The sequence below is a fragment of the Tinamus guttatus genome, unplaced genomic scaffold (genome assembly GCF_059628265.1).
Source record: "Tinamus guttatus ecotype Peru unplaced genomic scaffold, ASM5962826v1 Tinamus_guttatus_pri_ptg000147l, whole genome shotgun sequence".
Taxonomy (NCBI): domain Eukaryota; kingdom Metazoa; phylum Chordata; class Aves; order Tinamiformes; family Tinamidae; genus Tinamus; species Tinamus guttatus.
In genome coordinates this window covers 17,735-44,084 of record NW_028288681.1, presented here as the reverse complement: position 1 = coordinate 44,084, position 26,350 = coordinate 17,735, and the positions used below count along the sequence as shown (strand labels likewise).

The 26,350-nt window shown below is 70.2% G+C and overlaps 1 protein-coding gene across 1 annotated transcript in view; it reads right to left on the bottom strand.

Moving 5' to 3' along the window:
* The window catches only part of LOC148595167 (dynein axonemal heavy chain 2-like), a gene marked incomplete at its 3' end in the record, with an annotated part of 41,537 nt that extends 15,803 nt beyond the window's left edge, over positions 1 to 25,734 (bottom strand). The window contains exons 1-37 of the mRNA XM_088522082.1: positions 25,717 to 25,734; positions 24,071 to 24,136; positions 23,754 to 23,924; positions 23,449 to 23,677; positions 23,265 to 23,375; positions 22,935 to 23,173; positions 22,661 to 22,852; positions 21,859 to 22,064; positions 21,651 to 21,780; positions 20,959 to 21,141; positions 20,674 to 20,888; positions 19,050 to 19,196; positions 18,810 to 18,966; positions 17,806 to 18,045; positions 16,766 to 16,954; positions 16,537 to 16,684; positions 16,221 to 16,413; positions 15,365 to 15,565; positions 13,349 to 13,505; positions 13,094 to 13,268; positions 12,243 to 12,406; positions 12,002 to 12,163; positions 11,821 to 11,924; positions 11,099 to 11,255; positions 9,609 to 9,691; positions 9,147 to 9,327; positions 8,935 to 9,073; positions 6,327 to 6,544; positions 5,267 to 5,365; positions 4,366 to 4,491; positions 4,056 to 4,166; positions 3,013 to 3,201; positions 2,823 to 2,926; positions 2,551 to 2,740; positions 1,779 to 1,959; positions 1,195 to 1,322; positions 123 to 281 (exon numbers count right to left, since the gene is read on the bottom strand). Of these exons, the coding sequence (XP_088378208.1) occupies positions 123 to 281; positions 1,195 to 1,322; positions 1,779 to 1,959; positions 2,551 to 2,740; positions 2,823 to 2,926; positions 3,013 to 3,201; positions 4,056 to 4,166; positions 4,366 to 4,491; positions 5,267 to 5,365; positions 6,327 to 6,544; positions 8,935 to 9,073; positions 9,147 to 9,327; positions 9,609 to 9,691; positions 11,099 to 11,255; positions 11,821 to 11,924; positions 12,002 to 12,163; positions 12,243 to 12,406; positions 13,094 to 13,268; positions 13,349 to 13,505; positions 15,365 to 15,565; positions 16,221 to 16,413; positions 16,537 to 16,684; positions 16,766 to 16,954; positions 17,806 to 18,045; positions 18,810 to 18,966; positions 19,050 to 19,196; positions 20,674 to 20,888; positions 20,959 to 21,141; positions 21,651 to 21,780; positions 21,859 to 22,064; positions 22,661 to 22,852; positions 22,935 to 23,173; positions 23,265 to 23,375; positions 23,449 to 23,677; positions 23,754 to 23,924; positions 24,071 to 24,136; positions 25,717 to 25,734 (5,862 nt within the window). The remainder of the gene's footprint in view (positions 1 to 122; positions 282 to 1,194; positions 1,323 to 1,778; positions 1,960 to 2,550; positions 2,741 to 2,822; positions 2,927 to 3,012; positions 3,202 to 4,055; positions 4,167 to 4,365; positions 4,492 to 5,266; positions 5,366 to 6,326; positions 6,545 to 8,934; positions 9,074 to 9,146; positions 9,328 to 9,608; positions 9,692 to 11,098; positions 11,256 to 11,820; positions 11,925 to 12,001; positions 12,164 to 12,242; positions 12,407 to 13,093; positions 13,269 to 13,348; positions 13,506 to 15,364; positions 15,566 to 16,220; positions 16,414 to 16,536; positions 16,685 to 16,765; positions 16,955 to 17,805; positions 18,046 to 18,809; positions 18,967 to 19,049; positions 19,197 to 20,673; positions 20,889 to 20,958; positions 21,142 to 21,650; positions 21,781 to 21,858; positions 22,065 to 22,660; positions 22,853 to 22,934; positions 23,174 to 23,264; positions 23,376 to 23,448; positions 23,678 to 23,753; positions 23,925 to 24,070; positions 24,137 to 25,716) is intronic.
* Between the last annotated feature and the right edge of the window lie 616 nt (positions 25,735 to 26,350).

Here is a 26,350-nt window from a genome sequence, read left to right as displayed (position 1 = left end):
CAGGGCATCCTCGTCCCCACGCTGTGCCCACCCCGGTGGGCCCCATGTCCCCAGGGTCCCCTCTCCTGGGGGCCCCCCGTGCCCAGCGCTCCCTGTCCCTGCAGCCCCCTCCTCCCCGTCACCTCGTCGTCCCCGCGCTGGGGGTGGCGGCGCCGGGCGGCCCCCGCGCGTCGCAGCAGCGGCGCCAGCGCCCGCAGCCCGAAGGCGGCTTCGTAGTGCGGCTGCGGCGAGAGCTGCGGCGGCGCCAGGGCGCACAGGGCCTGCAGGCGCCGCGCCAGCACCTGCAGGGGCGACGAGCACCCATGGGTGCCCCAGCACCCACGGCCGCCGCGCCAGCACCCGCAAGGGCCACCAGGAGCCAGGAGGTCCAGGAGGGACCCCGAGCACCCAAAGGACACGGGTGGACACGCAGGAGGGACCCTAAACACCCAAAGGGGCACAAGGGGGCACCCAGGAGGCACCCCGAGCACCCAAGGGACACGAGGGCCACCCAGGAGGGACCCTAAACACCCAAGGGCCACCCGGGGGTGGATCCCAAACACCCAAAGGACATGGGTGGACACCCAGGAGGCACCCCAAGCACCCAAGGGACACGAGGGGCACCCAGGAGGGACCCTAAACACCCAAAAGGGCACAAGGGGGCACCCAGGAGGGACCCCAAGCACCCAAGGGACATGAGGGGCACCCAGGAGGGACCCTAAACACCCAAAAGGGCACAAGGGGGCACCCAGGAGGGACCCCAAGCTCTCAAGGGACACAAGGGGCACCCAGGAGGGACCCTAAACACCCAAAGGGGCACAAGGAGGCACCCAGGAGGGACCCTAAACACCCAAAGGGGCACAAGGGGGCACCCAGGAGGGACCCCAAGCACCCAAGGGACATGAGGGGCACCCAGGAGGGACCCTAAACACCCAAGGGCCACCCAGGGAGGACCCTGAGCATCCAAAGGACATGGCTGGACACCCAGGAGGGACCCTAAACACCCAAAGGGGCACAAGGGGGCACCCAGGAAGCACCCTGAGCACCCAAGGGACACGAGGGGCACCCAGGAGGGACCCTAAACATGCAAGGGCCACCCGGGGGGGGGACCCTGAGCACCCAAGGGACACGGGGGGACACCCAAGGGACACGGGGGTCACCGTGAGCACCCACGGGGCCCAGGGCAGCACCCATGGGTGGGGGCAGCGCCGGCACCTTGCAGTCCTCGAAGCCCTCAGTGAGCAGCAGCACCTCGGCCACCAGGGCCACGTCGGGGGCCACCATGGCCACGGGGCGCAGGGCCTCCTGGAGCCCGGGGGGCAGCTCCGCCAGGCCCTGCCCATCTGCACCCCTGTGTCACCAAGGGTCCCCCGCGGCCACCGCTGTCCCCTCCGCCCGCTGCCGCTGCCCCCGCTGCCTGCAGCCCCGGGGGGGACCGTCCCCGCGGTGCCACCCCTGGCGCCCAGTGCCACCTGCCCTGTCCCTGCAGCCCCTGGGACCCTGTCCCCTGCAGTCCCCGCAGTGTCCTGCTGCCACCCTTCTTGTCCCCATGGTTCCCTTGGTGCTGCCCCTGTCCCCAAAAGCCCTATGCCACTTTCCCTGTCCTAGTGACACTACCCTGTTCCCTGTAGCCCTCATGTCCCTGTCCCCATCCCTTTAGACCCTGTGGCACCACCCCTGTCCCCCATGCCACCGTCCCCAGCATGTCCCTCCACTCGCCCTGGTGTCCCCTGTGGGGATGTCCCCACCCCAGTGTTCCCTATAGTGGGTGTCCCCTCCCCGGTGCCACCGCGTCCTACCCAGGTCGGTGGTGATGAAGATGCCGCAGGAGGGACGCAGGGCCACGGGGGGACCCTCCAAGGCCACCTGGTCCCTGCCGGCGCCCAGGGCGGCCAGCACGGCCAGCGCCAGCTGGGCCACCACGGCCACCAGGGCGGGCGGCAGCCGCGGCAGCTCCTCCAGGCAGCCCCAGGCGCCCGTCTGCACCGCACGCCCAGGGGACACGCGTGTCACCCCCCGGGGCACGGGTGGCACGCGCCCTGTGTCTCGCACATGGGGCACGCGCCCCATGTCACACGCCCCATGTCACGCACCCCACGTCACACACCCCACATCACACATTCCATGTCACACAAATGCGTCACACACCGTGTCACACCCTGTCACACACCCCGTCACACACGTGTGTCACAGGCCCCATGTCACACAGTCCATCACACATGTCACACCATGTCACACACGTGGGTCACACATGGCATGTCACACACCCTGCCACACGTGTGTCACATGCCGTGCCACACATCCCATGTCACACACGTGTGTCACATGCCCTGTGTCACACATCCCATGTCACACACGTGCGTCCCATGCCCTGTGTCACGTGTCCCACGCTCCGTGCCACATCTCATATGCCCCATGTCCCTCACCGCGTGCCCCATGCCTGGTGTCACACACGTCCCATGCCCCGTGTCACACATGTCCCATGCCCCGTGTCACACATGCACGTCCCCACCCCGCGTCCCCCATGCCACACATGCGTGTCCCCTCCCCGTCCCCCTGTCCCCCGCTCACCTGTGCCAGGCCGGCGAAGAGGCCGGCGATGGCGGCGGCGTCGGGGCGGGCGGCGCCGCTCAGCACCAGCACCCACGCGCCCAGCGCCCGGCCCAGCTCCGCCACCGTCTCCGTCTTGCCGCAGCCCGCGGGGCCGCCCGGGGCGCCGCCGTGGCGCAGGTGCAAGGCCAGGGTGAGGGCCACGAAGCACCTGCGATGGCGGCAGCGCGTCACGGGGGGGCCCAACGGGGCGGCGGTGGCCTCGGGGCCGCGCGCGGGGGACGCGCGGGCACCTCTCGGTGAGCGGCGTCACCACGAGGCGCCCCGCGCTGCCCTGGTACTCGTAGCCGTAGGGCAGCAGGGCGCAGGTCTGGCGGGCCACGCAGTCGTCGGCGTCCTGTGGTAGGTGGCGTGTCCCTTGTGTCTCTCGTGTCCCCTCGTGTCCCCGCCGTGTCCCCTCCCGCGCGCGGCGGCCCCGCTCACCTTGTCCCAGTAGAAGCGCAGCTGGCCCAGCCACTCGAAGGCGGCGGTGTCGGCGGCGCCGCTGCGGTACAGGCGCTCGGCCACGTCGCGCGCGTGGGCCTCCACGGTGACGAGCGCCGCCAGGCGCCCGCGGGCACCCGGCGCCATGCGGCCCCGCAGCGCCTCCGCGTAGCGGCCCAGCACGGCCGCCTGCGCCACGGCCGTCAGTGCCACCGCCGCGGGGACACGGCGCGGGGACATGGCACGGCCGCGGGGACATGGCGCGGTGACACGGCGCGGCCGCGGGGACACGGCCCGGGGACACGGCATGGCCAGGGGACACGGCGCAGCTGGGGGGCAAGGGGACGCGACCGCTTGCCAGGGCACTTGGCTGCAGGCTGTGGCCACTTGGCAGGGCACCATGGCCACTTGACATGGCACTGTGGCTACTGGCGCTCTGTGACGTGACCACTCGCCCTGGCACCGTGGCCATTCAGCAGGGCACTGTGGCCACTTGGCAGGGCTCCATGGCTATTAGGCCTCTGTGATGCGGCCACTCGCCCTGGCATCGTAGCCATTCAGCATGGCACTGTGGCCACTCACAGGGCACCATGGCCACTTGATATGGCACCGCGGCTATTAGAGCTCTGTGACATGGCCACTCACCATGGCACCGTGGCCACTTGCAGGGCACTGTGGCCATCGCAGGGCACTATGGCCACTTGACACGGCACCATGGCCACTTGGCAGAGCACCGTGGCCACTTATCATGGCTCCGTGGCTATTAGGCCTCTGTGATGTGGCCACTTCCCATGACACCGTGGCCACTCGGCAGGGCACCGTGGCCATTAGAGCTCTATGACGTGGCCACTCACCATAGCACTGCGGCCACTTGGCAGGGCACCGTGGCCACTTGACATGGCACCCTGGCCAACCGGCAGGGTGCTATGACCACCCAGCAGGGCATTGTGGCCACTTCACATGGCACTCTGGCCACTCGGCAGGGCACTACGGCCACTCTGCTCCATGACACGGTCACTCGGCTGGCCCCAGTGGCTCCTCACCTGCCTCTTGCGCGCGGCGCGCAGGGAGCGGCGGTCCCCGCGCTCGCGGCTCTGCGCCAGGCTCCGCGTCACCTCCGCCGTCCACTGGATCTGGCTGGCCACGATGGCCAGCTGGGCGCGAGGACAGCGGTGGGTGCCAGGCGGTGGCCGTGTCCCCCCCGCCGCTGCCACCCCTCTGCTGTCCCCCGAGTCCCCAGGGCCCCTGGGGGCCTCCCGTGGCCCCCGTGCCGCCCCGGGAGGAAGAGGAGGGTTTGGGGGCGCTGGCACGGGGTCCCCCCCGGCGCCGGTCGCGCCGCGGGCCCGGGCTCACCTGGCCGGGCCACTCGCGGGCCCATTTGTCCCGTCGGGCCGGGGCCTTGCGCAGGGCGAGCAGGCAGGCGCGCAGCAGCTCGCGCAGCGTCGCCCGCATGCTGCGCTCCACGGCGCACAGCCACTCCTGCGGGCACGGGGGGACAGCGGGGGCTCTGGGGGTGCCAGGGGGGCTCTGGGGGGTGCCAGGGGGTGCTGGGGGGTTTCAGGGCATCCCAGATGGGTTGGGGGTGCCGGGGGTGCCAGGAGGTTCTGAGGTTCTGGGGGTGCCAGGGGATGCTGGGGGCTTCAGGGGGTCCCAGGGGGTCTCTGGGGGTGCCAGGGCGTCTCTGGGGGTGCCAGGAGGTCTCTGGGGGGTGCCAGGGGGTGCTGGGGGGTTTCAGGGGGTCCCAGGCGGTCTCTGGGGGGTGCCAGGGGGTGCTGGGGGGTTTCAGGGGGTCCCAGGGGGTCTCTGGGGGGTGCCAGGGGGTGCTGGGGGGTTTCAGGGCATCCCAGGTGGGCTGAGAGTGGCGGGAGTGCCAGGGGGTTCTGAGGTTCTGGGGGTGCCAGGGGGTGCTGGGGGTGCCAGGGTGTCCCTGGGGGGATAGGGATGACAGGGGGTCTATGTGGATGCCAGGGGGTGCCAGGGCATCCCAGGGGGTCTCTGGGGGGTGGCAGCGGGTGCTGGGGGGCTTCAGCGGGTTCCAGGGGGGCTGGGGGTGCCGGAGGTGCCAGGGGGTTCTGAGATTCCAGGGGTGCTGGGGATGTAAGGGGGTCCTTGGGAGGATGGGGGTCTCTGGGGGTGCCAGGGGGTGCTGGGGGGTTTCAGGGGGCTCCAGGGGTGCTGGGGGGGTCCCCGGGGTGCTGGGGGGCTCCGGGGGATGCTGGGGGGCTCTCAGGGATGCCGGGGGGGTCCCGCTCACCTCCAGGGGCCCGTCCAGCGCCACGGGCCGGCTGAACTCCACGTACTCCCCGTCGGCAGCCTCCATTCCCGTGGCCTCCATCCGGCCTCCGGGGCCCACCTGCGCGGACGGGGGTGGGAGGGGGTGACGGTGGGGGGGGCTGCCCCCCGATTCCCCAATCCCATGGGAATGCCCACTCCCACAGCGATCCCTGATGCATCAGGGTACCCTTGGCCCAACGGACCCTCCGTTCGTATAGGAATTCCAGCTCCCACAGGGATCCCCGATGCAGAAGGGCTGCCCTCCCTTCCATGGGCCCCCCAATCCCATGGGAATCCCTCTCCGAGTGGGATTCTCAGTGCCTCATGAGTGGCACTCTGTACCCGACAGGCCCCCCTATTCCCATCGGGATCCCCGATGTGTGGGGACACCCAGCACCCAACAGAACCCCCCAATCCCATCAGGATCCACGAAGTTTTGGGACACCCAGCACCCAACAGGACCCCCCAATCCCATTGGGATCCCCGAGGTGTTGGGACACCCAGCACCCATCAGGATCCCCAACGCATTGGGACATCCTGCATCCATCGGGATGCCCAATGCGTCGGGACACCCAGTAGCCATTGGACCCCCCAATCCCATCGGGATCCCCGATGTGTGGGGACACCCAGCACCCAACAGGACCCCCCAATCCCATCAGGATCCCCAAAGTGTTGGGACACCCAGCACCCATCGGGATCCCCGAAACCCAGCACCCATCGGGATCCCCGATGTCTTGGGACACCCAGCACCCATCGGGATCCCCAATCCCATTGGGATCCCCGATGCGTCGGGACACCCAGCACCCATCGGGATCCCCGATGTCTTGGGACACCCAGCACCCATTGGGATCCCTGATGTGACACCCAGCACCCATCGGGATCCCCGACGTGTTGGGACACCCAGTACCCATCGGGATTCCCAATCCCACCGGGATCCCCAGTGTGTCAGGACACCCAGCACCCATCGGGATCCCTGCTGCCCCGGGGTGCCCTGCGCCCTCCAGACCCCCGCGGTCCCCCGGGGCTGCCCCGGCCGTCACCTGGCGCAGGCGCAGGCGCCGCAGCCCCGCGAAGCACTTGGGCAGCGCGTGGCGCAGCGCGGGGGCGGCGCGCGGGGCGCCCAGCGCCGCCAGCAGCTCCTCGCTGCCCAGGAAGCAGAGGCGGGGGCAGGCGAGGCGGCGGCGCTGCAGCAGGGCGCCCAGCGCGCGCCGCACGGCCTCCAGCGCGCGGCCCAGCGCCCGCAGCTCCCGCAGCAGCCCTGCGCCGGCGGGGGGCACCATGGGCACCGCGGGGACGGCGAGGGGCACCGCGGGGACGGCGAGGGGCAGCACAGGGCACCAGGGGCACCACGGGGGTGGTTCTAGGGGCACCGCGGGGATGGCGAGGGGCAGCATGGGGCACCATGGGCACCACGGGGGCATTGGGGCACCGCAGGGGTGGTTCTAGGGGCACCGCGGGGACGGCGAGGGGCAGCATGGGGCACCATGGGCACCACGGGGGCATTGGGGCACTGTGGGGGGGTTCTAGAGGCACCGCGGGGCACCCCAGGCACCCCGGGGGCGTTGGGGCACCATGAGGGGGGTTCTAGGGGCACCGCGGGGACGGCGAGGGGCAGCACGGGGCACCATGGGCACCGTGGGGGTGTTGGGGCACCGCAGGGATGGCGAGGGGCAGCACGGGGCACCAGGGGCAGCACGGGGGTGGTTCTAGGGGCACCGCGGGGACGGTGAGGGGCAGCACGGGGCACCATGGGCACCACGGGGGCATTGGGGCACTGCGGGGGGGTTCCAGAGGCACCGCGGGGCACCATGGGCACCACGGGGGCGTTGGGGCACCGTGGGGGGTGGTTCTAGGGGCACCGCGGGGAGGGCGAGGGGCAGCACAGGGCACCATGGGCACCGTGGGGGTGGTTCTAGGGGCACTGCGGGGATGGCGAGGAGCAGCACAGGGCACCATGGGCACCGTGGGGGTGTTGGGGCACTGTGGGGGGGTTCTAGGGGCACCGCAGGGACGGCAAGGGGCAGCACGGGGCACCATGGGCACCACGGGGGCGTTGGAGCACTGTGGGGGGGTTCTAGGGGCACCGCGGGGATGGCGAGGGGCAGCACGGGGCAGCACGGGCACCGCGGGGGCGTTGGGGCACTGGGAGGGGGGTTCTAGGGGCACCGAGGGGGCTTCTAGGGACACTGTGGCGACGGCGAGGGGCAGCACGGGGCACCATGGGCACCACGGGGGTGTTGGGGCACCGCGGGGGGGTTCTAGGGACACCGCGGGGACAGCGAGGGGCAGTACGGGGCACCATGGGCACCGCGGGGGCGTTGGGGCACCGGGAGGGCGGTTCTAGGGGCACCGTGGGGACAGCGAGGGGCAGCACAGGGGTGTCAGGGGCACCGCGGGGGCTACCAAGGGCAGCATGGGGGCGTTGGGGCACTGCAGGGGCTTCCAGTGGCACCGCGGGGGCATCAGGGGCTTCCAGGGGCACCGCGGGGATGGCGAGGGGTAGCACAGGGCACCATGGGCACTGCAGGGATGGCGAGGGGCAGCACGGGGGGCAGTACGGGGGCGTTGGGGCACCGCAGGAGCTTCCAGGGGCACCACGGGGATGGCGAAGGGCACCACAGGGCACCACAGGGCACCATGGGCACCGCGGGAGGCAGTGTGGGGGCATCAGGGGGCACTGCGGGGGCATCTAGGGGTAGTTCCATCGTAGGGCACTGTTGGGATGTCAGGTGGCTCCGTGGAGCAGCAGGGACTTTGGGTGGCACTGTGGGCACTCCAGGTGGCACCATGGGGAATCTGGAGGACCCTGCAGTCCCATTGGGGGCACTATGGGGACGTCTGGTGGCACCGCAAGGACTTTTGGTGGCACTGTGGGGACTGAGTGGCCCCGCAGGCCCGCTGGGGGGCACTATGGGGATGTCAGGTGGCACCAGGGGGCTGTCAAGGGGCACCGCAGTGACTTTGGGTGGCACCGTGGGGACTCTGGGTGGCCCTACGGGACCGTTTGGGGGCTCTATGAGGATGTCAGGTGGCACCGCAAGGACTTTGGGTGGCACCGTGGGGACTCTGCCTGTCGGGAGGCACTATGGGGGTGGCAGGTGGCATCAGGGGGCTGTCAAGGGGCACCGCAGTGACTTTGGGTGGCACCGTGGGGACTCTGGGTGGCCCTACGGGACCGTTTGGGGGCTCTATGAGGATGTCAGGTGGCACCGCAAGGACTTTGGGTGGCACCGTGGGGACTCTGCCTGTCGGGAGGCACTATGGGGATGGCAGGTGGCACCAGGGGGCTGTCAAGGGGCACCGCAAGGACTTTGGGTGGCACCGTGGGGACTCTGCCGGTTGGGGGGCACTATGGGGATGGCAGGTGGCATTAGGGAACTGTCAAGGAGCAACGCAGCGACTCTGGGTGGCCCTGCAGTCCCATTGGGGGCACTATGGGGATGTCAGGTGGCACTGTGGGGACTCTGGGTGGCCCCCTGGGCCCTTTGGGGGCTCTATGAGGATGTCAGGTGGCATCGCAAAGACTTTAGGTGGCACCGTGGGGACTCTGTCTGTTGCGGGGCACTATGGGGATGGCAGGTGGCACCAGGGGGCTGTCAAGGGGCACGGCGGGGACTCTGGGTGGCCCACAGGGCGCGGGGCACCCACCGGGCTGGTGCGTGGCACGCAGCGTGCCGCGCTCGGCGCCCAGGCGCTCCGTGATGCTCTTCCAGGTGGCATCGACGCGCGCGAAGGCGGCCGCCTCGGCCGGCAGCTCCCGGCGGGTGTCGTCGCACGTGAAGATGCTCTGGGGTGCCCGAGAAGAGGGGGGCGGTGGCACCCGGGCGTCCCCACCGTGTCCCCTCTGCGGTGTCACCCACCTCGAGCTGCATCCAGAGGCGCTGCGCGGCCAGCGCCGCCTCGGTCACCTCGAGGACGAGGGCCAGGTCCCGCTCCCAGCGGTCCACAGTGGCGGCGAAGGGCTGCGCGTGGCGGGAGCCCTTCATGGCGGCCAGGGCCACCTGGTGCTCCTCGAGGGTGCCCAGCAGCTGCTCGGTGCCCCTGTGTGGCCACGCGGTGGTGACACGGGGTTGGGGACACCAGGGAGCAGCAGGGAGAGGGATGTGGATGTGATGGACATGGAGGTGATGGGGGGGACATGAAGGTGGGGGGGGGACGTAGAGGTGACAGGGGTACATGGAGGTGGGGGGGACACAGAGGTGACGAGGGGACATGGAGGTGATGAGGGGGGATGTAGAGGTCATGGGGGGACATGGGGGTCACAGAGGGGATGCACAGGGGATGAGGAGGTGACACAGAGGGGACAGCGGACGCGGCCTCACCGCAGCTGCCGGTGGCCCTTGTCCTTGTAGGGCACGATGTCCAGCTCGGTGCTCTGCCATGTCCGGGCCAAGTCTTCGAGTGCCTGCGGAGGGACACGGACACGTGTGGGAGAGGAGGGACATGTATGGGGCAGGAGAGACACGTGTGGGGCGGGGAGGGACATGGGACATGCATGAGGTGGGAGGGAGACGTGTGGGGCGGGAAGGGACACGTGGGGTGGATGGGACACGCGTGGTGTGGGTGACAGGCGCGTGGGTGCATCTGGGGTGGAGAGAACAAGTGGAGGGGACACAAGTGCACGCGTGGCCATGGGGACAGGCATGACAAGGACCCCGTGACACCCCTGTGGGCAGGAGGGGACGGGCACGTGTGGCCGCTTGGGGACCCCATGGGTGCACATAGGAGGCCACAGGCGCATGGAGACCCTGCAGGTGACACCCCTGTGCACACAGGAGGGCACCCAGGTCAATGGGGACCCCATGGGTGACATCCCCGTGCACACAGGAGGGCACAGCCGCATGTGGCCACCCCACGAGTGACAACCCCATGCACAGAGGAGGGCACCCGGGTGCATGAGGACCCCGCGGGAGACATCCCCGTGCAGGCAGGAGGGCACCTAGGTGCATGGGGACCCCATGGGTGACACCCCCGTGCACACGGGAGGGCACCCAGGTGCATGGGGACCCTGCGGGGGACACCCCTGTGCACACAGGAGGGCACCCAGGTCAATGGGGACCCCATGGGTGACATCCCCGTGCACACAGGAGGGCACAGCCGCATGTGGCCACCCCACGAGTGACAACCCCATGCACAGAGGAGGGCACCCGGGTGCATGAGGACCCCGTGGGGGACATCCCCGTGCAGACAGGAGGGCACCTAGGTGCATGGGGACCCCATGGGTGGACACCCCTGTGCACACAAGAGGGCACCCAGGTGCATGGGGACCCCATGGGTGACACCCCCGTGCACACGGGAGGGCACCCAGGTGCATGGGGACCCCGCGGGGGACACCCCCGCACACACAGGAGGGTGCCGAGGTACATGGGGACCCCGCGGGTGACATCCCCGTGCACACAGGAGGGCACCCAGGTGCATGGGGACCCCATGGGTGACACCCCCGTGCACACGGGAGGGCACCCAGGTGCATGGGGACCCCGCGGGGGACACCCCCGCACACACAGGAGGGTGCCGAGGTACATGGGGACCCCGCGGGTGACATCCCCGTGCACACAGGAGGGCACCCAGGTGCATGGGGACCCCGCAGGGGACACCCCTGCACACACAGGAGGGCACTCAGGTACATAGGGATCTCATGGGTGACATCCCCGCGCACATAGCAGGGCACAGCCGCGTGTGGCCACCCCACGGGTAACACCCCTGTGCACACGGGAGGGCACCCAGGTGCATGGGGACCTGGCGGGGGACATCCCCGTGCACAGAGGAGGGTACCGAGGTACATGGGGACCCCGCGGGGGACCCCCCCGCGCACCCGCTCCACGCGCAGCTCGCGCGCGGCGGCGGCGGCCACGGCGCGCACGGCGCCCGCCTGCCGGTGCAGCCCCAGCTCCAGCAGCGGCTCCAGGCGCTGCTCGGCCGGGCCCGGCGCCAGCGGCCGCTGCAGCAGCGCCTGCACCTCGGCCCAGTGCCTGTCGGGGGACTGTGTCACGGCCTGTGCCCTCCCCTGCCACCCCCTGCTGCTGTCACCTCCCCTTGGCACCTCCCAGTCCAGTCTGGCGCTCCCTGCCACCTCCTGTCCCCTCTTGTCACCTCCCACTTACCCCAACGCTCCCTGCCAGAGCCTGTCCCCTCCTGTCACCCCTTGTCACCTCCCACTCGCTCCAGTGCTCTCTGCCCATCCCTGTCCCTTCTGTCTCCCCTTGTCACCTCCCACTCGCCCCAGCGCTCCCTGCCCAGCCCTGTCACCTTCCGCCATCCTTGGTCACCTCCCCTTCTTCCTGTCACCCCTTGTCACATCTGATCCCCGATAGCCAGGTCCCCCAGTCACCTTGTGCCAACCCTGTCACCCCCTGCCATCCCTGTCCCAACTCTCCCCCAGTGTCACCCTCTCAAGCTCTTGTCACCTCCCTGCCACCCACCACTGCTGCCCCTCAGCCCTGTCACCTCGCAGCCCCCTATTGGCTCCTGTCACCCTGCAGCAGGTTGTCCCCCACCCATCGCCCCCCCCCCGCGGTGTCCCCGTGTCCCTGTCACCTGGGCCGCATGGCCGGGCTGCGCAGGTCGCACACGAGGGGCACCGTGTGCCGGAAGTCGTCCAGCAGCGTCGCCGTGGCCTCCACCACGTCCCAGCGGCGGCCCTGGGCGCCGGCCGGCCAGGTCAGAGGGGACCTTGGGGACACGGGGCCAGCCCCGCGCCTCCCGAGCGGGCGCCCACCTCCAGCTCGCGGGCCAGGCGCGCCAGGCGCCGCGCCAGCTCGCCCGCCGTCACCTCCATGGGCTCGGTGCGCAGCTCGGGCAGCAGCTCGTCCTTCCAGAGCGCCCAGCGGCGCTCCCACTCCTGCGCCACCTCCCACGCCTCCTGCAGCATGTCCAGCTCCTGCGCGGCACGAGCGCGCCGGGGCTCAGCGCGGCGCCGGGCGCTCCGGGCACGGCCCCTGGCACCCGCCCTGCGCCACCTTCTCCAGGCGCTGCAGGTCCTTGGAGGGCGGCTGGTCGATCTTGAAGACGCCCAGGTCGCTGCGCAGGGCGCTCTCCTCGGCCTGCATGGCGGCCAGCGCGCGCCGCAGCTCGCCGATCTGCGCCAGCGCCGCCGCGCAGCCCGTGCCGCTGCTGAAGGGCCCTGCGCCGCGCGGGGCACCGGCAGCGTCAGCGGGACAGGCCGGGGGCTCCACGGGGACACGCCGGGGGTGTCGTGGTGTCCGTCACCCGGGGGGCTCCACAGTACCCGTCATATAGGGAGCTCTGTGGCACTCGTCACCCAGGGAGCTCCATGGTACCCATCACCCGGAGAGCTCTGCGGTACCCATCCCACATGGGGAGCTCCATGGTACCCATCACCCAGGGAGCATTGTGGTACCCATCACATGTGGGGAGCTCTGGGGTACCCGTCACCCAGGGAGCTCCGCGGTACCCGTCACCCAGAGAGCTCTGCGGTACCCATCCCACGTGGGGAGCTCTGCGGTCCCCGTCACGCGGGGAGCTCTGCTGTACTCATGCCACATGGGGAGCTCCGTGGTACCTGTCACCCCGGGAGCACCGCGGTCCCTATCACACGTGGGGAGCTCTGCAGTACCCATCCCATGCGGGGAACTCCGCGGTACCCGTCACCCAGGGAGCTCCGCGGTACCCATCACCCAGGGAGCTCCACGGTCTCCACATCCGGAGAGCTCTGCACTACCCATCCCACGTGGGGAGCTCTGCGGTACCCATCACCCGGGGAGCTCTGCGGTACCCGTCCCACGTGGGGAGCTCCGCGGTCCCCGTCACCCCGGGAGCACCGCGGTCCCCGTCACCCCGGGGCGCTCACCGCCGTCGGTGAACTCCTGCAGCAGCCCCCGCGCTTTCTTCTTGAGGTCGTCGGCGTGGTGCACGAGGCCGGTGCGGAAGCGCTCCTTGTGCCGCTGCAGCATGGCCTCGCTCTCGCGCAGCGTGCGCTCGAACGCCAGCCGCTCGCCCTCCAGCGCGCCCAGCAGCCGCAGCGTCTGCGCGAGGGGACGGCGGCGCTGGCGGCGGCGGGCGCGGGGATGGCGCGGCGCGCGGGGACGGCCACGGCGGCGCTCACCTCCTCGCCCACGGGCACCTCGTACTTGTCGAGCACGGCGAACTGCTCGTGCAGCGGGGGCACGCGGGCGCGCAGCGACGGCGCCTCGCGCTGCAGGGCCTCCAGCAGCCGCAGGTTGGCGCCCAGCTCCTCCAGCGTCTCGGGCGGGCGGCGCACCCTGCGGGCGCGGGGGACAGTCGGACGCTGGTGGTGGCTCCCCCGTGTCACCCCGTCACTGTCCATCACCATGGGGCACGTGCCATGGGACATGGGGTACAAGCACAAGGGCTGCTTGTGTGTGGGTGTTGGCATAGGGGGAGCATGGGGTGGCCATGGGGACACGTGGGGACACACGGGGGCTGGTCATGCACGGGTGTTCTCACACAGACAGGCGTGCAGGAGCGCGGGGAGAGAGCAGGGGACACGGGGGGCACACGGGGGACACGGATGCACACGGGGCACACGCGGGGGACACACAGGGTACACGGGCGCTGCTCATGCGCTGGTGTTGTTGCGCAGGTAGGCATGCAGACCGTGCAGGCGCACGGGGGACATAGACACACACGGGGCACGCACAGGGCACACGCGGGCGCCGCTCACGCGCTGGCATTGTCGCGCAGGTAGGCGTGCAGGCCGTGCAGGCGCACGGGGAGTGCACGGGGAGCACGCGGGGGACACGGGGACACACGGGGACACACGGACACACACAGGGCACACGCGGGCGCCGCTCACGCGCTGGTGTTGTCGCGCAGGTAGGCGTGCAGGCCGTGCAGGGGACATGGGGACACACGGGGCACACAGGGCACACACAGGGCACACACAGGGCACACGCGGGCGCCGCTCACGCGCTGGCGTTGTCGCGCAGGTAGGCGTGCAGGCCGTGCAGGCGCGCGGGGAGCATGCGGGGGACGTGGACACACACGGGGCACACACGGGGACACACAGGGGACGCGGGCGCTGCTCACGCGCTGGCGTTGTCGCGCAGGTAGGCGTGCAGGCCGTGCAGGGGACACGGGGACACACGGACACACACGGGGCACACACGGGGACACACAGGGGACACGGGCGCCGCTCACGCGCTGGCGTTGTCGCGCAGGTAGGCGTGCAGGCCGTGCAGGGGACATGGGGACACACGGACACACACGGGGCACACGCGGGCACACACAGGGCACACGCGGGCGCCGCTCATGCGCTGGCGTTGTCGCACAGGTAGGCATGCAGGCCGTGCAGGCGCGCGGGGAGCGCGCAGGGGACACACGGGAACACACGGGACACACGGGGTACACCCGGACACACACGGGGCACACGCAGGGCACGCGGGTGCTGCTCATATGCTGACGTTGTCGCGCAGGTAGGCGTGCAGGCCGTGCAGGCGTGCGGGGAGTGTGCAGGAGACACGGGGACACACGGGCACACACGGGGCACACGCGAGGCACACGTGAGGCACACGGGCACTGCTCACGCTCTGGCGTTGTTGCGTAGGTAGGTCTGCAGGCTGTGCAGGCGTGCGGGGAGTGTGCGGGGGACACGGGGACACACGGGGCACATGCGGGGCACACGGGCGCTGCTCACGCGCTGGAGTTGTCACGCATGGACATGGAGGTGTGCAGGCCATGCAGGCGCGCGGGGGACACGGGGACACACGGGGCACACGCAGGGCACACGCAGGCGCTGCTCATGCGCTGGCGTTGTCGCGCAGGTAGGCGTGCAGGCCGTGCAGGGGACACGGGGACGCACGGACACACACGGGGCACACACGGGGACACACAGGGGACGCGGGCGCCGCTCATGCGCTGGCGTTGTCGCGCAGGTAGGCGTGCAGGCCATGCAGGCACGCGGGGAGCGCGCAGGGGACACACGGGACACACGGGGTACACCCGGACACACACAGGGCACACACAGGGCACACGCGGGCGCCGCTCACGCGCTGGCGTTGTCGCGCAGGTAGGCGTGCAGGCTGTGCAGGGGACACGGGGACACACGGACACACACGGGTCACACACGGGGACACACAGGGCACACGCGGGCGCCGCTCACGCGCTGGCGTTGTCGCGCAGGTAGGCGTGCAGGCCGTGCAGGCGCGCGCTCGCCATGTCGCGCAGCAGGGCGCTCAGGCGGCCCTGCCAGGCCGCGCAGTGCCGCACCACGGCGCCCTTGAGCGCCGCGCAGTCCAGCAGCGCCACGTGCGCGCTCACCACCGTCTCCTCCTTCTGCACGTTGTTGGCCACCTCCATGTACCTGCTCCCGCGCGGGGACGTCACCGCCAGCGCGGGGACATCCGGGCAAGGGCGGGAGGGGTGCAAGGGCATGGGGACATTGGGACAAGGAGCGGGGTGGGAGCACAGGGACGGGGACAAGGGGCTGGGCACAAGGATGGGGACAAGGGGCTGGGCACAAGGATGGGGACAGGGACTGGCAGAGGGGCTGGGCAGGAGCCCCCAACAGGGGGACACCAAGACAAGAGGAAGTGCTAAGAGGGTCACCATGGTGAGGACATTGGGTTAGGGACACAGGGCCAGGAAGAACGGGTGCCAGAGGGGACATCAGACCCGCATGGGACACCAGGGTTGGGTGGGGCTGCTGGGACAAGGTCACTGGGTAGGAAGGGAAGCAGCAGGAAGAGGCCACCAAGCTGGGACAAGGCCACTGGGTTGGGACAGGACCACCAGGGCGGGATGGGGCCACCGGGTTGGGATGGGGACACGAGGAGGCCACTGGGAAAAGGCCACTGGGTAGGAAGGGGGCCAGCAGGAGGAGGCCAGCAGGGTGGGACAGGGCCACTCGGTTGGGCCAAGGCCGCCAGGGTGGGATGGGGACACCAGGGTGGGATGGGGACACTAGGAGGCCGGCAGGCAAGGTGGAGGCTGGAGGAAAGGTGGAGGCTGAGACCCACCGGGCAATGTCGGCATCAAAGGAGGACACGAGCGGGTCGAGGTGGCGGTAGCGGGTGATGAAGGCCTCCTTGTCCACCTCCCAGATCTCCCGGTAGCCGGCCCAGGTGCGGAGGTAGCCGCGGAGCTGCGCGGCGGCCGCCTGGACCCCGGCCGCGATCTGTGCCCGCAGCTTGGCCACCTCCTCGTCGCGCTCTGCGGGGCGGCACCGCACAGGGTGGCACCGCGTGGGGGTAGCACCACATGCGGGTGGCACCGCGTGCAGTTTGTCACCGCGTGGGGGTGTCACCACGCAGGGTGTCCCCATGCCCTCCTTACCCACGAGCGCAGAGATGGGCTCGCGCCGCGGGCGCCGCTGCCCCAGCAGCTCGGGCAGCCGGGGGAAGGCGGCGAGCACCAGGACGAGGTGCCCGGGGACGTCGTTCACCATGGAGGCCAGCTCGGCCAGGCTGGGCGAGAAGGCCACCTGCGGCAGGGGGGACACGCCGGGGTGACGCTGTGGCACCGGGAGGGACGTGGGGACATGCGCGGGCACCGCGGCGCTCACCTGCGGCGGCGCCTCGCCCTGCCCCTCGGCCAGGAAGACGCGCACGCGGAACAGCGGCCCCGGGGGGCTCCGGCCGTCGCCGGCCACGGCGCGGGCCAGCTCGTGCAGCGAGCGGCGCACGTTGAGCCGCAGCGCCTCCTCCAGCATGCGGTCCAGCCGCGCCGCGTGCTTGAGCCACTGCTGCTGCACCTGCGGCGCCGGCACGTGGGCGCGGGGGACACGGGGACGCGCGGGGGACACGCAGGGGACACACGGTGGCTGCAGCCTGTAGGTGTGCAGGCTGCGTAGACGCGCGAGGAGCATGTGGGGAGCACGCGAGGGACGCAGGGAGCACACAGGGGACACACGGGGACATGGGCAGGAGCACGGGGGACACGGGGACGCGTGGGGGACACGCAGGGGACACACGGTGGCTGCTCACACGCGGGTGGTGTTGCACGGGTAGGTATACAGGCTGTGTAGGCACGTGAGGAGCACACGGGGGACACACAGGGACATGGGCAGGAGCGCGGGGGTCATGGGGACGCGCAGGGGACACACAGGGGACACCCAGGGACATGGGCGGGAGCGCAGGGGACACAGGAACGCGCGGGGGACACCCAGGGGACGCATGGTGGCTGCAGCCTGCAGGTGTGCAGGCTGTGCAGGTGTGCGAGGAGCATGCAGGGAGAGAGTGGGGGACGCAGGGAGCACCCAGGGGACACACACGGACATGGGCAGGAGCGCAGGGGACGTGGGGACGCACAGGGCACACGCAGGGGACGCACGGCAGCTGCTCACACGCAGGTGGTGTTGCACGGGTAGGCATGCAGGCTGTGTAGGCACGCAAGGAGCACACGGGGGACGCAGGGAGCACACAGGGGACACACGAGGACACGCGGGGATGCGCGGGGGACACGCAGGGGACACACGGTGGCTGTTCACATGCGGGTGGCGTTGCCCAGGTAGGTGTGCAGGCCGTGCAGACGCGCGAGGAGCACGCGGGGGACACAGGGAGCACACAGGGGACACACGGGGACGCGCAGGGGACGCGGGGCTACCTCGGGGCCATCGCGCGCGAAGACGAGGGCGGCGCGCTGCAGCAGCTGGGCGGCCTCGGCGTGCAGGGCGCCCAGCGCGGCCTGGGCGCGCGCGCGGTGCCGCTGCTGCTCCTCGGCGAACTCGAGCTCGCCGTAGAGCCGCTGCGCGGGCAGGCGCAGCAGCAGCGTCTCGCTCATGCGCTGCGCCAGCCGCGCCACCGCCACCGTGGCCGCCTTGAACTCCGTCACCAGCGCCTGCACCTGCCACCGGCACCGCCAGCACGTGCTCAGTGCCACCGGGGGCGGGGGGTGACGGGGACAGGGGGCTCCAGGGGCGCAGGATGGGGACAGGAGGACCCGGGGGGGTCAGGGCAACCCAGGGGGTTGCTCCTGCTAGGGAGGTGGAGGGGACTGGAGGTGACAGCGAGCGATGGGAGGTGACAGGAGCTGCAGGGGGACAGGAGATGGCAGAGAGGACAGGGTGGTGGGGGGTGACAAAGAGATGGCAGGGGGACAAGGAGAAAAAAGAAGTGGCAGAAAGGGGTGACAAGGAAGTGACAGGGGCAACAGGGAGGTGGCAGGGGAACAATAGATGGGGCATGGAAGTGCCATGCGGACACGTAGCTGTGTCAGGGAGTAGGACAGGGGGACATGGACCCACAAAATATGGGGACATAGGGACATGGTGGAGGGTAGGGGGACTACAAAGCCACCATGGGGAATGGACGGGGAGCGGGCAGAGGGACATAAGCCATGGCAGGGCGGGGGCCACAGAGCCACCATGGGGAGTGGGACAGGAGGTCCTGGAGCCACTGCAGCAGGGGGACAAGGGAGGACCTAAAGTCATCGAGGGGACACAGAGTGCAGCAGGGGACAAGGGAGGACGTGGAGCTGCTGCAGGGAGCGGGACGGGAGGACATGAAGCCATGGAGGACACCAGGGAGTCACCGCAGGGAGTGGGACAGGAGGAGCCCGGGGGAAGACCCAGCATCACCGTGGGTGACACAAGGGGACGCAGGGGACACCTTGCTCGCGTGCAGGCGGCACTCGCTGATGAAGCAGCTGCTGGCGCCCTTGAGCGACCAGAGCAGCTTCTTGAGGCCGGGCTGGATCTTCCTGTCCAGCGCACGGAGGCGCTCGACGAAGAGCGGCCGCTCCTCGGGCGCCAGCTCGCACATGATGCTGCGGGCGCGCGAGGGCTCGGCGTCAGGCGGGCGCGCGCCGAGGGTACCGCCGCCCGCGGGGGACCGCGGCGCCGGCCTCACCGGTTGTAGTCGCGCACGACGAGCAGCAGGTTCTCGCGCAGCGCGCGCAGGTCCTCGCGCCGCCGGTACACCTCGGCCACGTAGTGCGGCGTCTCGAAGAGCAGCCGCTCCCAGGCGCGCGTTTCCATCAGCAGCTTCAGCAGCTCCCTGCGGTGGGGAGCACGCGCTGAGCGCACGGCGGGCACGCGGGGGGCACAGGGAGGAGCACGCAGGGTACACAGGGAGTCTAAGCTGAGCACACGGCGGGCACGCGGGGGGCACGGGGAGGAGCACGCAGGGTACACAGGAAGCGCGCGGTGAGCACACAGCGGGCACGCGGGGGACACGGGGAGGAGCACGCAGGGTACACAGGGAGCGCGTGCTGAGCACACGGCGGGCACGCGGGGGGCACGGGGAGGAGCATGCAGGGTACACAGGGAGCACGCGGTGAGCACACAGCGGGCACGCGGGGGGCACGGGGAGGAGCACGCAGGGTACACAGGGAGCGCGCGCTGAGCACACGGCGGGCACGCGGGGGGCACGGGGAGGAGCACGCAGGGTACACAGGGAGTCTAAGCTGAACACACGGCGGGCACGCGGGGGGCACGGGGAGGAGCACGCAGGGTACACAGGGAGTCTAAGCTGAACACACGGCGGGCACGCGGGGGGCACGGGGAGGAGCACGCAGGGTACACAGGGAGCGCGTGCTGAGCGCACAGCGGGCACGCGGCGGGTACGGAGTGCACGGGGAGGAGCAGGCAGGGTATGCAGGGAGTGCACGCTGAGCGGGCACGCGGTGGGCACAGGGTGCATGGGGAGGAGCACGCAGGGTATGCAGGGAGCAAGAGGAGCATGAGGAGTGCGCGGGGGTTGCGTGGTTGTGCCTGGAGAGCACACAGGGAGCGCAAGAGCATGTGGAGGGCTCGCAGTGAGTGCACAGTCGGCAGGGAGCACATGGGGAGCACGTGAGGAGTGTGCAGGGGTTGCACAGTGGTGCGTAGGGAGCATGCAGGGAGTGTGTGGAGGGCTTGCAGTGAGCGCACAGTCGGTGGGGAGCATGCAGGGAGCGAGGGGAGCGCGCGAGGAGCCTGGGGAGCATGCAGGGAGTGCAGGGCTGTGCAGGGGACTCACAGTGAGCGCACAGTCAGCGGGGAGCGAGGGGAGCGCGTGAGGAGCACGTGGGGGTTGCGTGGTGGTGCATGGGGAGCATGCAGGGAGCGCGGGTGGTGCCTGGGGAGTGCATGGGAGGTACACAGGGAGCGCACGGAAGGCTCACAGTGAGCGCACAGTCGGCAGGGAGCACACGAGGAGTGTGTGAGAAGCGTGCAGGGGTTGCACAGTGGTGCATGGGGAGCATGCAGGGAGTGCAGGGGGCTCGCAGTGAGCGCACAGTCGGTGGGGAGCACGCGGGGAGCGCAGGGGGGTGCAGGGAGCGCGCGGAGGGCTCGCAGTGCGCGCACAGTCGGCGGGGAGCACGCGGGGAGCGCAGGGGTGTGCAGGGAGCACGCGGAGGGCTCGCAGTGCGCGCACAGTCGGCGGGGAGCACGCGGGGAGCGCAGGGGGTGTGCAGGGAGCACGCGGAGGGCTCGCAGTGCGCGCACAGTCGGCGGGGAGCGCGCGGGGAGCTCGCGGCGGGGCCCCGCACTTATCGAAGTTGAGGTCGAGCAGGCCGGGCTGGTGCACGCTGGGCGCCAGCAGCGGGGCGTCGAGGCGCGCCAGGCAGTCGCGGTCGAGCGCGCGGCTCCAGTCCTGGAAGCTGCGGCGCTCGAGCTCGTCCAGCGCCTGCAGCAGCTGCTGGTGCGCCTGGCGGCTCTCCTCGCCGGCGCCCGCCTCGGGCAGGAAGCGCGCGGCGCCCAAGCGCTGCGGGGGGGAGCGTTGGTGGCGGCGCCGCGGGGCCGCGGGCGGGCCGGGGCGCGCGGGGGACACTCACCGCGGCGGGGCGGGCGGCGCGGCGCCGCAGGGCCCCCAGCCAGTGCGCCAGCCCCGCGTGGCGGCAGCCCCAGGGCGCGGGCGGCGGCAGCCGGCGGCTCAGCTCGCGGTTCACGAGCGCCAGCTCGCCGCCGAACAGCGTGTACACGCGCACCGACTCGCGGTCGAAGGCGCGCCGCACCGCCTGCGGGTGACACGGTGTGGGGCACCGCTGCGGTTGTACACCCCGAGGTGGTTGTACACCCCGCGGCGGCTGTACACCCTGCTGCAGTTGTACGCCCCGCAAAGCCTCTGCACCCCACAGCGGTTGTTTGCCCCGCTGCAGCTGTATGCCCTGAGTGGTTGTACGTCCTGCAGCACGTGTACACCCCACAGTGATTGTACACCCCGCAAAAGTCATATACGTCTTGAGACTGTATGCCCCAAGGCAGTTGTATGCCCAACGGCAGTCATAGGCCCTGCAGTAGTTGTACACCCTGCAGTGTCTACAGCTGGTGGCAGTTGCACACCCTATGGGGGTTATAAGCCCCATGGCATTTCTACACTCAGCGGTGGTCGTACGCCCCACGGCGGCTGTACATCCCGCAGTGCGTCTACACCCCACTGTGGTTGTACGCCCCAGTGTGTCTCTACACCCCACATGGGCTGTAACCTCTGCAGCGGTTGACACCTGGTGCGTACACACGCACAAACCTCGCGTGCGGCCAGCGGCTCGAAGGCGTCCAGGATCTCCAAGCCGTGCTCGGCGTCGCGCACCGTCTCGAAGGCCGAGGCCATCAGGTTCTGCGTCATCACCTCCAGGTCCTTGACGCCGGCGCGGAAGCTGCCGCCGGGAGGGGACATGGGCGCGCTGAGGCCGGGCGGCGGGCGCCGCGGCGAGGGCCGGGGCGCCGCTGCTCACCGGTTGAAGTCCTCGTGCCAGGAGGGGCTGCGCACGTCCAGTACGTGGCCCTTGGTGGCGCGCAGGGCCTGCAGGTGCTTCGCGAAGGTCTCCTCGATCTCCAGCAGACTCTGCGCCAGCTGCGGCCCCCGGTGCCCCGAGAAGCGCGGCGGGGGGCTCTGCTGCCCGTCCTCCCAGCGCCCAAAGTGCTGCTGGCAGTCGCACACCTGCCGGGGGCCGTTGTAGGCGTCACTGCGTGCAGGGGTGTCACCACAGTTGGTGGGGTGGGACGTCCCCTGCTTGTCCCCACCTCCAGGAGGTCCCGGCAGCGCTGGGCGAACGCGTCCACCTGGGCGAAGATGCTGGTCTGGTCGAGCACCCAGCCCTTGGGCGAGAGCCTGGTGGGATGGAGGGGGGCGCTCAGCACCCATGGGGGTGCCTGGGTGCCCCCCGCCCCGGGGGGCCACAATGGGGGGTGCTGGAAGGGTCCAGGTCCCAGCACAGGCGGTCGCAAGGGGCCGGGGCTGCTCTACTCCCTGCCACCGCCCAAAAGCAACCCTCGGGGGTGCCTGTAGGTACCCCTGCGCACCGGTTGTGCATGTGGGCAGCGCGCAGGTAGCTCTCCTTCCAGGCCTCCATGCAGGCCACGCAGTCACGCAGGCAGCGGCGGCTGGAGACCACGTAGCCCTCGAAGAGCCGGTCCAAGGCCACGTGGCGGCAGCACAGGCGGATGATCTTGTTGCTCAGCTGCGGGTGACGGCGGTGAGGGGTGACGGCGGGCGGTACCACCCCGTTCCGCCCCCCGCCCCAGCACAAGCCCCACCTTGCGCAGCAGCGCGGTGATGCGCTCGCGCGAGTTGTAGTGCGGCGAGTTCACCCAGATGACGCGCACGAGGCTGAGCAGGTGCGGCAGGCGCGCGGGCACCGCGGCGGGCGCCAGCGCGCGCAGCTCGCGGCACGGCGCCTCCAGCACGGCCAGGAAGTGCAGGTTGGAGCGCGCCTCCTCGGAGCTGGCCTGCGGCGGGGAGCAGCCGCTGGCACGGCCGCACCGCCGCGCGCCACCGCCCCCGGCGCGGTGCCACCGCCGCCGGCCCCACCTCGATCTGCCGCGTGAGCTTCTGGAAGGGCGGCAGGTAGGAGGAGGCGGCGAGCGCCAGCGTGGCCTCGAGGCGCCGCACGCCGGGCCGGCCCAGCTGCCGCCGCACGGCCGACAGGTCGGCGCAGCGGCGCTGCCAGAAGCGGATCTCCTCGAGCGGCCCCGCGCTCTCGCGGCTCTCCACCGCCTCCTGCGCGCGCAGAACCTCCTTGATCTGCCGCGTCCAGTGGATGATGGAGGCTGCGGGGGGAGCGGCGCTGCTGGGGGTGTCCCCACGGGGACGGGCGCTGTCCCCGCACGGGGAACGGCCGCGCGGGTGGCGGGGACTCACGCTCCAGGCGCTGCACCAGGGCCCGGTCGGTGGAGGCCACCTGCGGCTCGATGCTCAGCGCCTCCACGGGCACGTAGAGCACGGTGCGGCCGCGCAGGCGCGAGCAGGTGTCTGTGGGGCAGGGGACACCCGTGGGACGCGGTGGCGGCGGTGGCAGCCCCCGGCACGGGCACCCGCCGCCTACCCGTCAGTGAGGTCATGAAGTGGTAGAGCTCGGCGAAGAAGTCGGCGCGGACGCTCTCGGGCCAGGCGGCTCCGCGCAGCAGGCGCGGCAGCAGCAGCGCCTCGAGCAGGCGCCGCAGCGCCTCGAGGCAGGGCCGCCGCGCCGTGCCGAACTGCACGGTCCGCGCCAACCCGCGCGGAACCACCTCCTCCGTGCCCAGGCGCACGAAGAAGGCCAGCTGCTCCGGCTCCTGCGCGGGGCAGGCGTCACCGGGTGGCGTCCCCGCGGGGCGTCCCCGCGCGTTGGCACCGCGCGGTGTCACCCACCTGCGGCGGCATGGCGTGCTGCACCTGCAGCCCCGCGGCCGGGTCCACGTAGACCGCGAGCAGCTGCGCGGCGCCGTCCCGGAGGAAGCGCGCGGCGGCGGCGCCGTGCTCCGCGCTCCACTCGTGCTCCCGCAGCCCGCTCAGCGCCACGCGGCGCCGGATGCAGGTGAGCTGGGGCGGGGGGGATGTTGGGGGCCAGGCGGGTGCCCCCCTGGGCAGCGGGTGCCTCACGCTGCCCGGGTCCTTGTGGACCCGGTCGAGAGGGGCCACCCTCCAGTTTAGGACCCCCCACCCCCCACCTCAGGGCTCCCACCTACCGCATCCTCCTCCTCTTCCTCCTCCTCCTGCTCTATGGCGAGATCCGGCACCAGCTCCTCTTCCTCCTGGCCCGGGGGCTGCAGGGGCTCTGAGGGTCCCTGGGGCTCTGGGGGCTGTAGGGACTCTGGGGACTGCGGTGTCACAGGCTCTGGCGGGGGGGACAGCGATGAGGATGTCACCCCGCATGGCCAGGGTGCCACGTCCTGGTGCCACCAGGAGCTGGGGACAGGGACAGCCCGGGTACCGGTGCGGGGGGCAGGCGAGGGGCCCCGGCTCCGCTCCTCGGCCTGCGGCGGGGGCTGCGGCCCTGGGCGCCTCCTGCCCCGCGGGGCACCGCGGCCCCGGCCTCGCATGGCGCCTGTGGAGGGACAGGCTTTGGGGGGAGCCTTTGGTGCCCCCGTCCCCCCAACCTGCTGCCCCCCCATATTTGCCCTGCTCCCCGCTCTGCTTCCCCCAGCCCAGCCCCAACCAACTGCCCCTTCTGGTCACCAACTGCCCCACTCACTTGCCCTGGCTGCCACCTGCCCCCCCAAACCGACCCTCCCCAACTGCCTCTTCTCATGAACTGCCCCCCACTCTCCCAACCACCCTTTCTCCTCACAAATTGCCCCCACAACTGCCTCTTCCTGTCACAAATCGCTTTCCTGATGCCACCAAATGTCCCTTCTCCTCATGAATTGCCCCCCAGCTCCCCCAATCATTCCTCCTGCTCATGAATTGCCCCCCCAAGTTACCCCTTCTCTTCACATATTGCTTCTCTAGTTTCCATAACTGCCCCTTCCCCTCACGAATTGCCCCTCCAAGCCACCTCGGCTGCCCCTTCCTCACAAATTGCCCTTCCTTCCCCCCTAACCGGGGCCTCTTCTCTGAAATTACCCCTCAAACACCCCATCCCCTCGCAAAATGTCCCTCCAGGTGCCCTTTCTCCTCAGAAATTCCCCTCCTGACCCACCCCAGCCGCCCTTTCCACTCACGTGTTACTCCCCAAGTCCCCTCCAGCCACCCTTTCCCTCATGAATTCCTCCCACGATCCCCCCCAGACCTTCCCGGCCATCCATGTACTTCACGATTTGCACCCACAACCCTTCCAAACACTCTTTTACCTCACGATTTGCCCCAAACAACCCTTCCAAACGCCCTTTTACCTTACGATTTGCACCTCCGACCCTCCCAAACACCCTTTTACCTTACGATTTGGCCCCAACAACCCTCCCAAACACCCTTTTACCTCACGATTTGGTCCCAACAACCCTCCCAAACACCCTTTTACCTCACGATTTGGGCCCAAGACCCTCCCAAACACCCTTTTACCTCACGATGTGGCCCCAACAACCCTCCCAAACACCCTTTACCTCACAATTTGGGCCCAACAATCCTCGCAAATATCATTTTACCTCACGATTTGCACCCCCGACACTCCCAAACACCCATTTACCTCACGATTTGGCCCCAACACCCCCCCAAACACCCTTTTAGCTCAAAATTTGCACCCCCGACGCTCCCAAACACCCATTTACCTCACGATTTGCACCCCTGACGTTCCCAAACACCCTTTTACCTCACGATTTGGCCCCAAGACCCTTCCAGCTATCCTTTTACATCACGATTTTCACCCTCGACGTTCCTAAACACCGTTTTACCTCACGATTCGCACCCCCGACATTCCCAAACACTCTTTTACCCCACGATTTGCATCCCCGATGCTCCCAAATACCCTTTTACCTCACGATTTGGCCCCAAGACCCTCCCAAACACCCTTTTACCTCACGATTTGCGCCCCAGTCGCCCCCCGCCCACCTTCCTCTCTCGCTCCCTCCAACGGCTCTCCCGCCGCTGGCCCCACCCACCGCCGCGTCTCCCGGGGCAACAGGACAACGAACGTCGCGGGCCAATGGGAGCGCGGCGGGGCGGGGCGCGAGGCGCCCGGCCGGCCAATCACAGCGCGCGGGGCGGGACCGGGCGCGAGCCACCGCCCCGCCAGGTGCCGCTGTCAATCAACACCGCCAACGGCCGCCGGGGGGCGGTGTCAATCAGCGGCAGCGAGGCGCCTGATTGGCCGGCGGGAGGGGAAAGGGGCGGGACAGGCAGCAGTCGAGGTGTTGTCATGGGGGTATCTGGGGTGTTGTGGGGGTGTAGCAGGGTTTTCAGTGGGGCTGTAGCTGGGGGTAAGTCGGGCACCAGTGTGAGTGTAGCTGGGTGGATGCTGGGGGTGTAGTTGGCTGGTCAGTGTGGGTGTTGGTGGTCAGTGCAGGGGTAGCTAGATGGATGCTGAGGGTGTA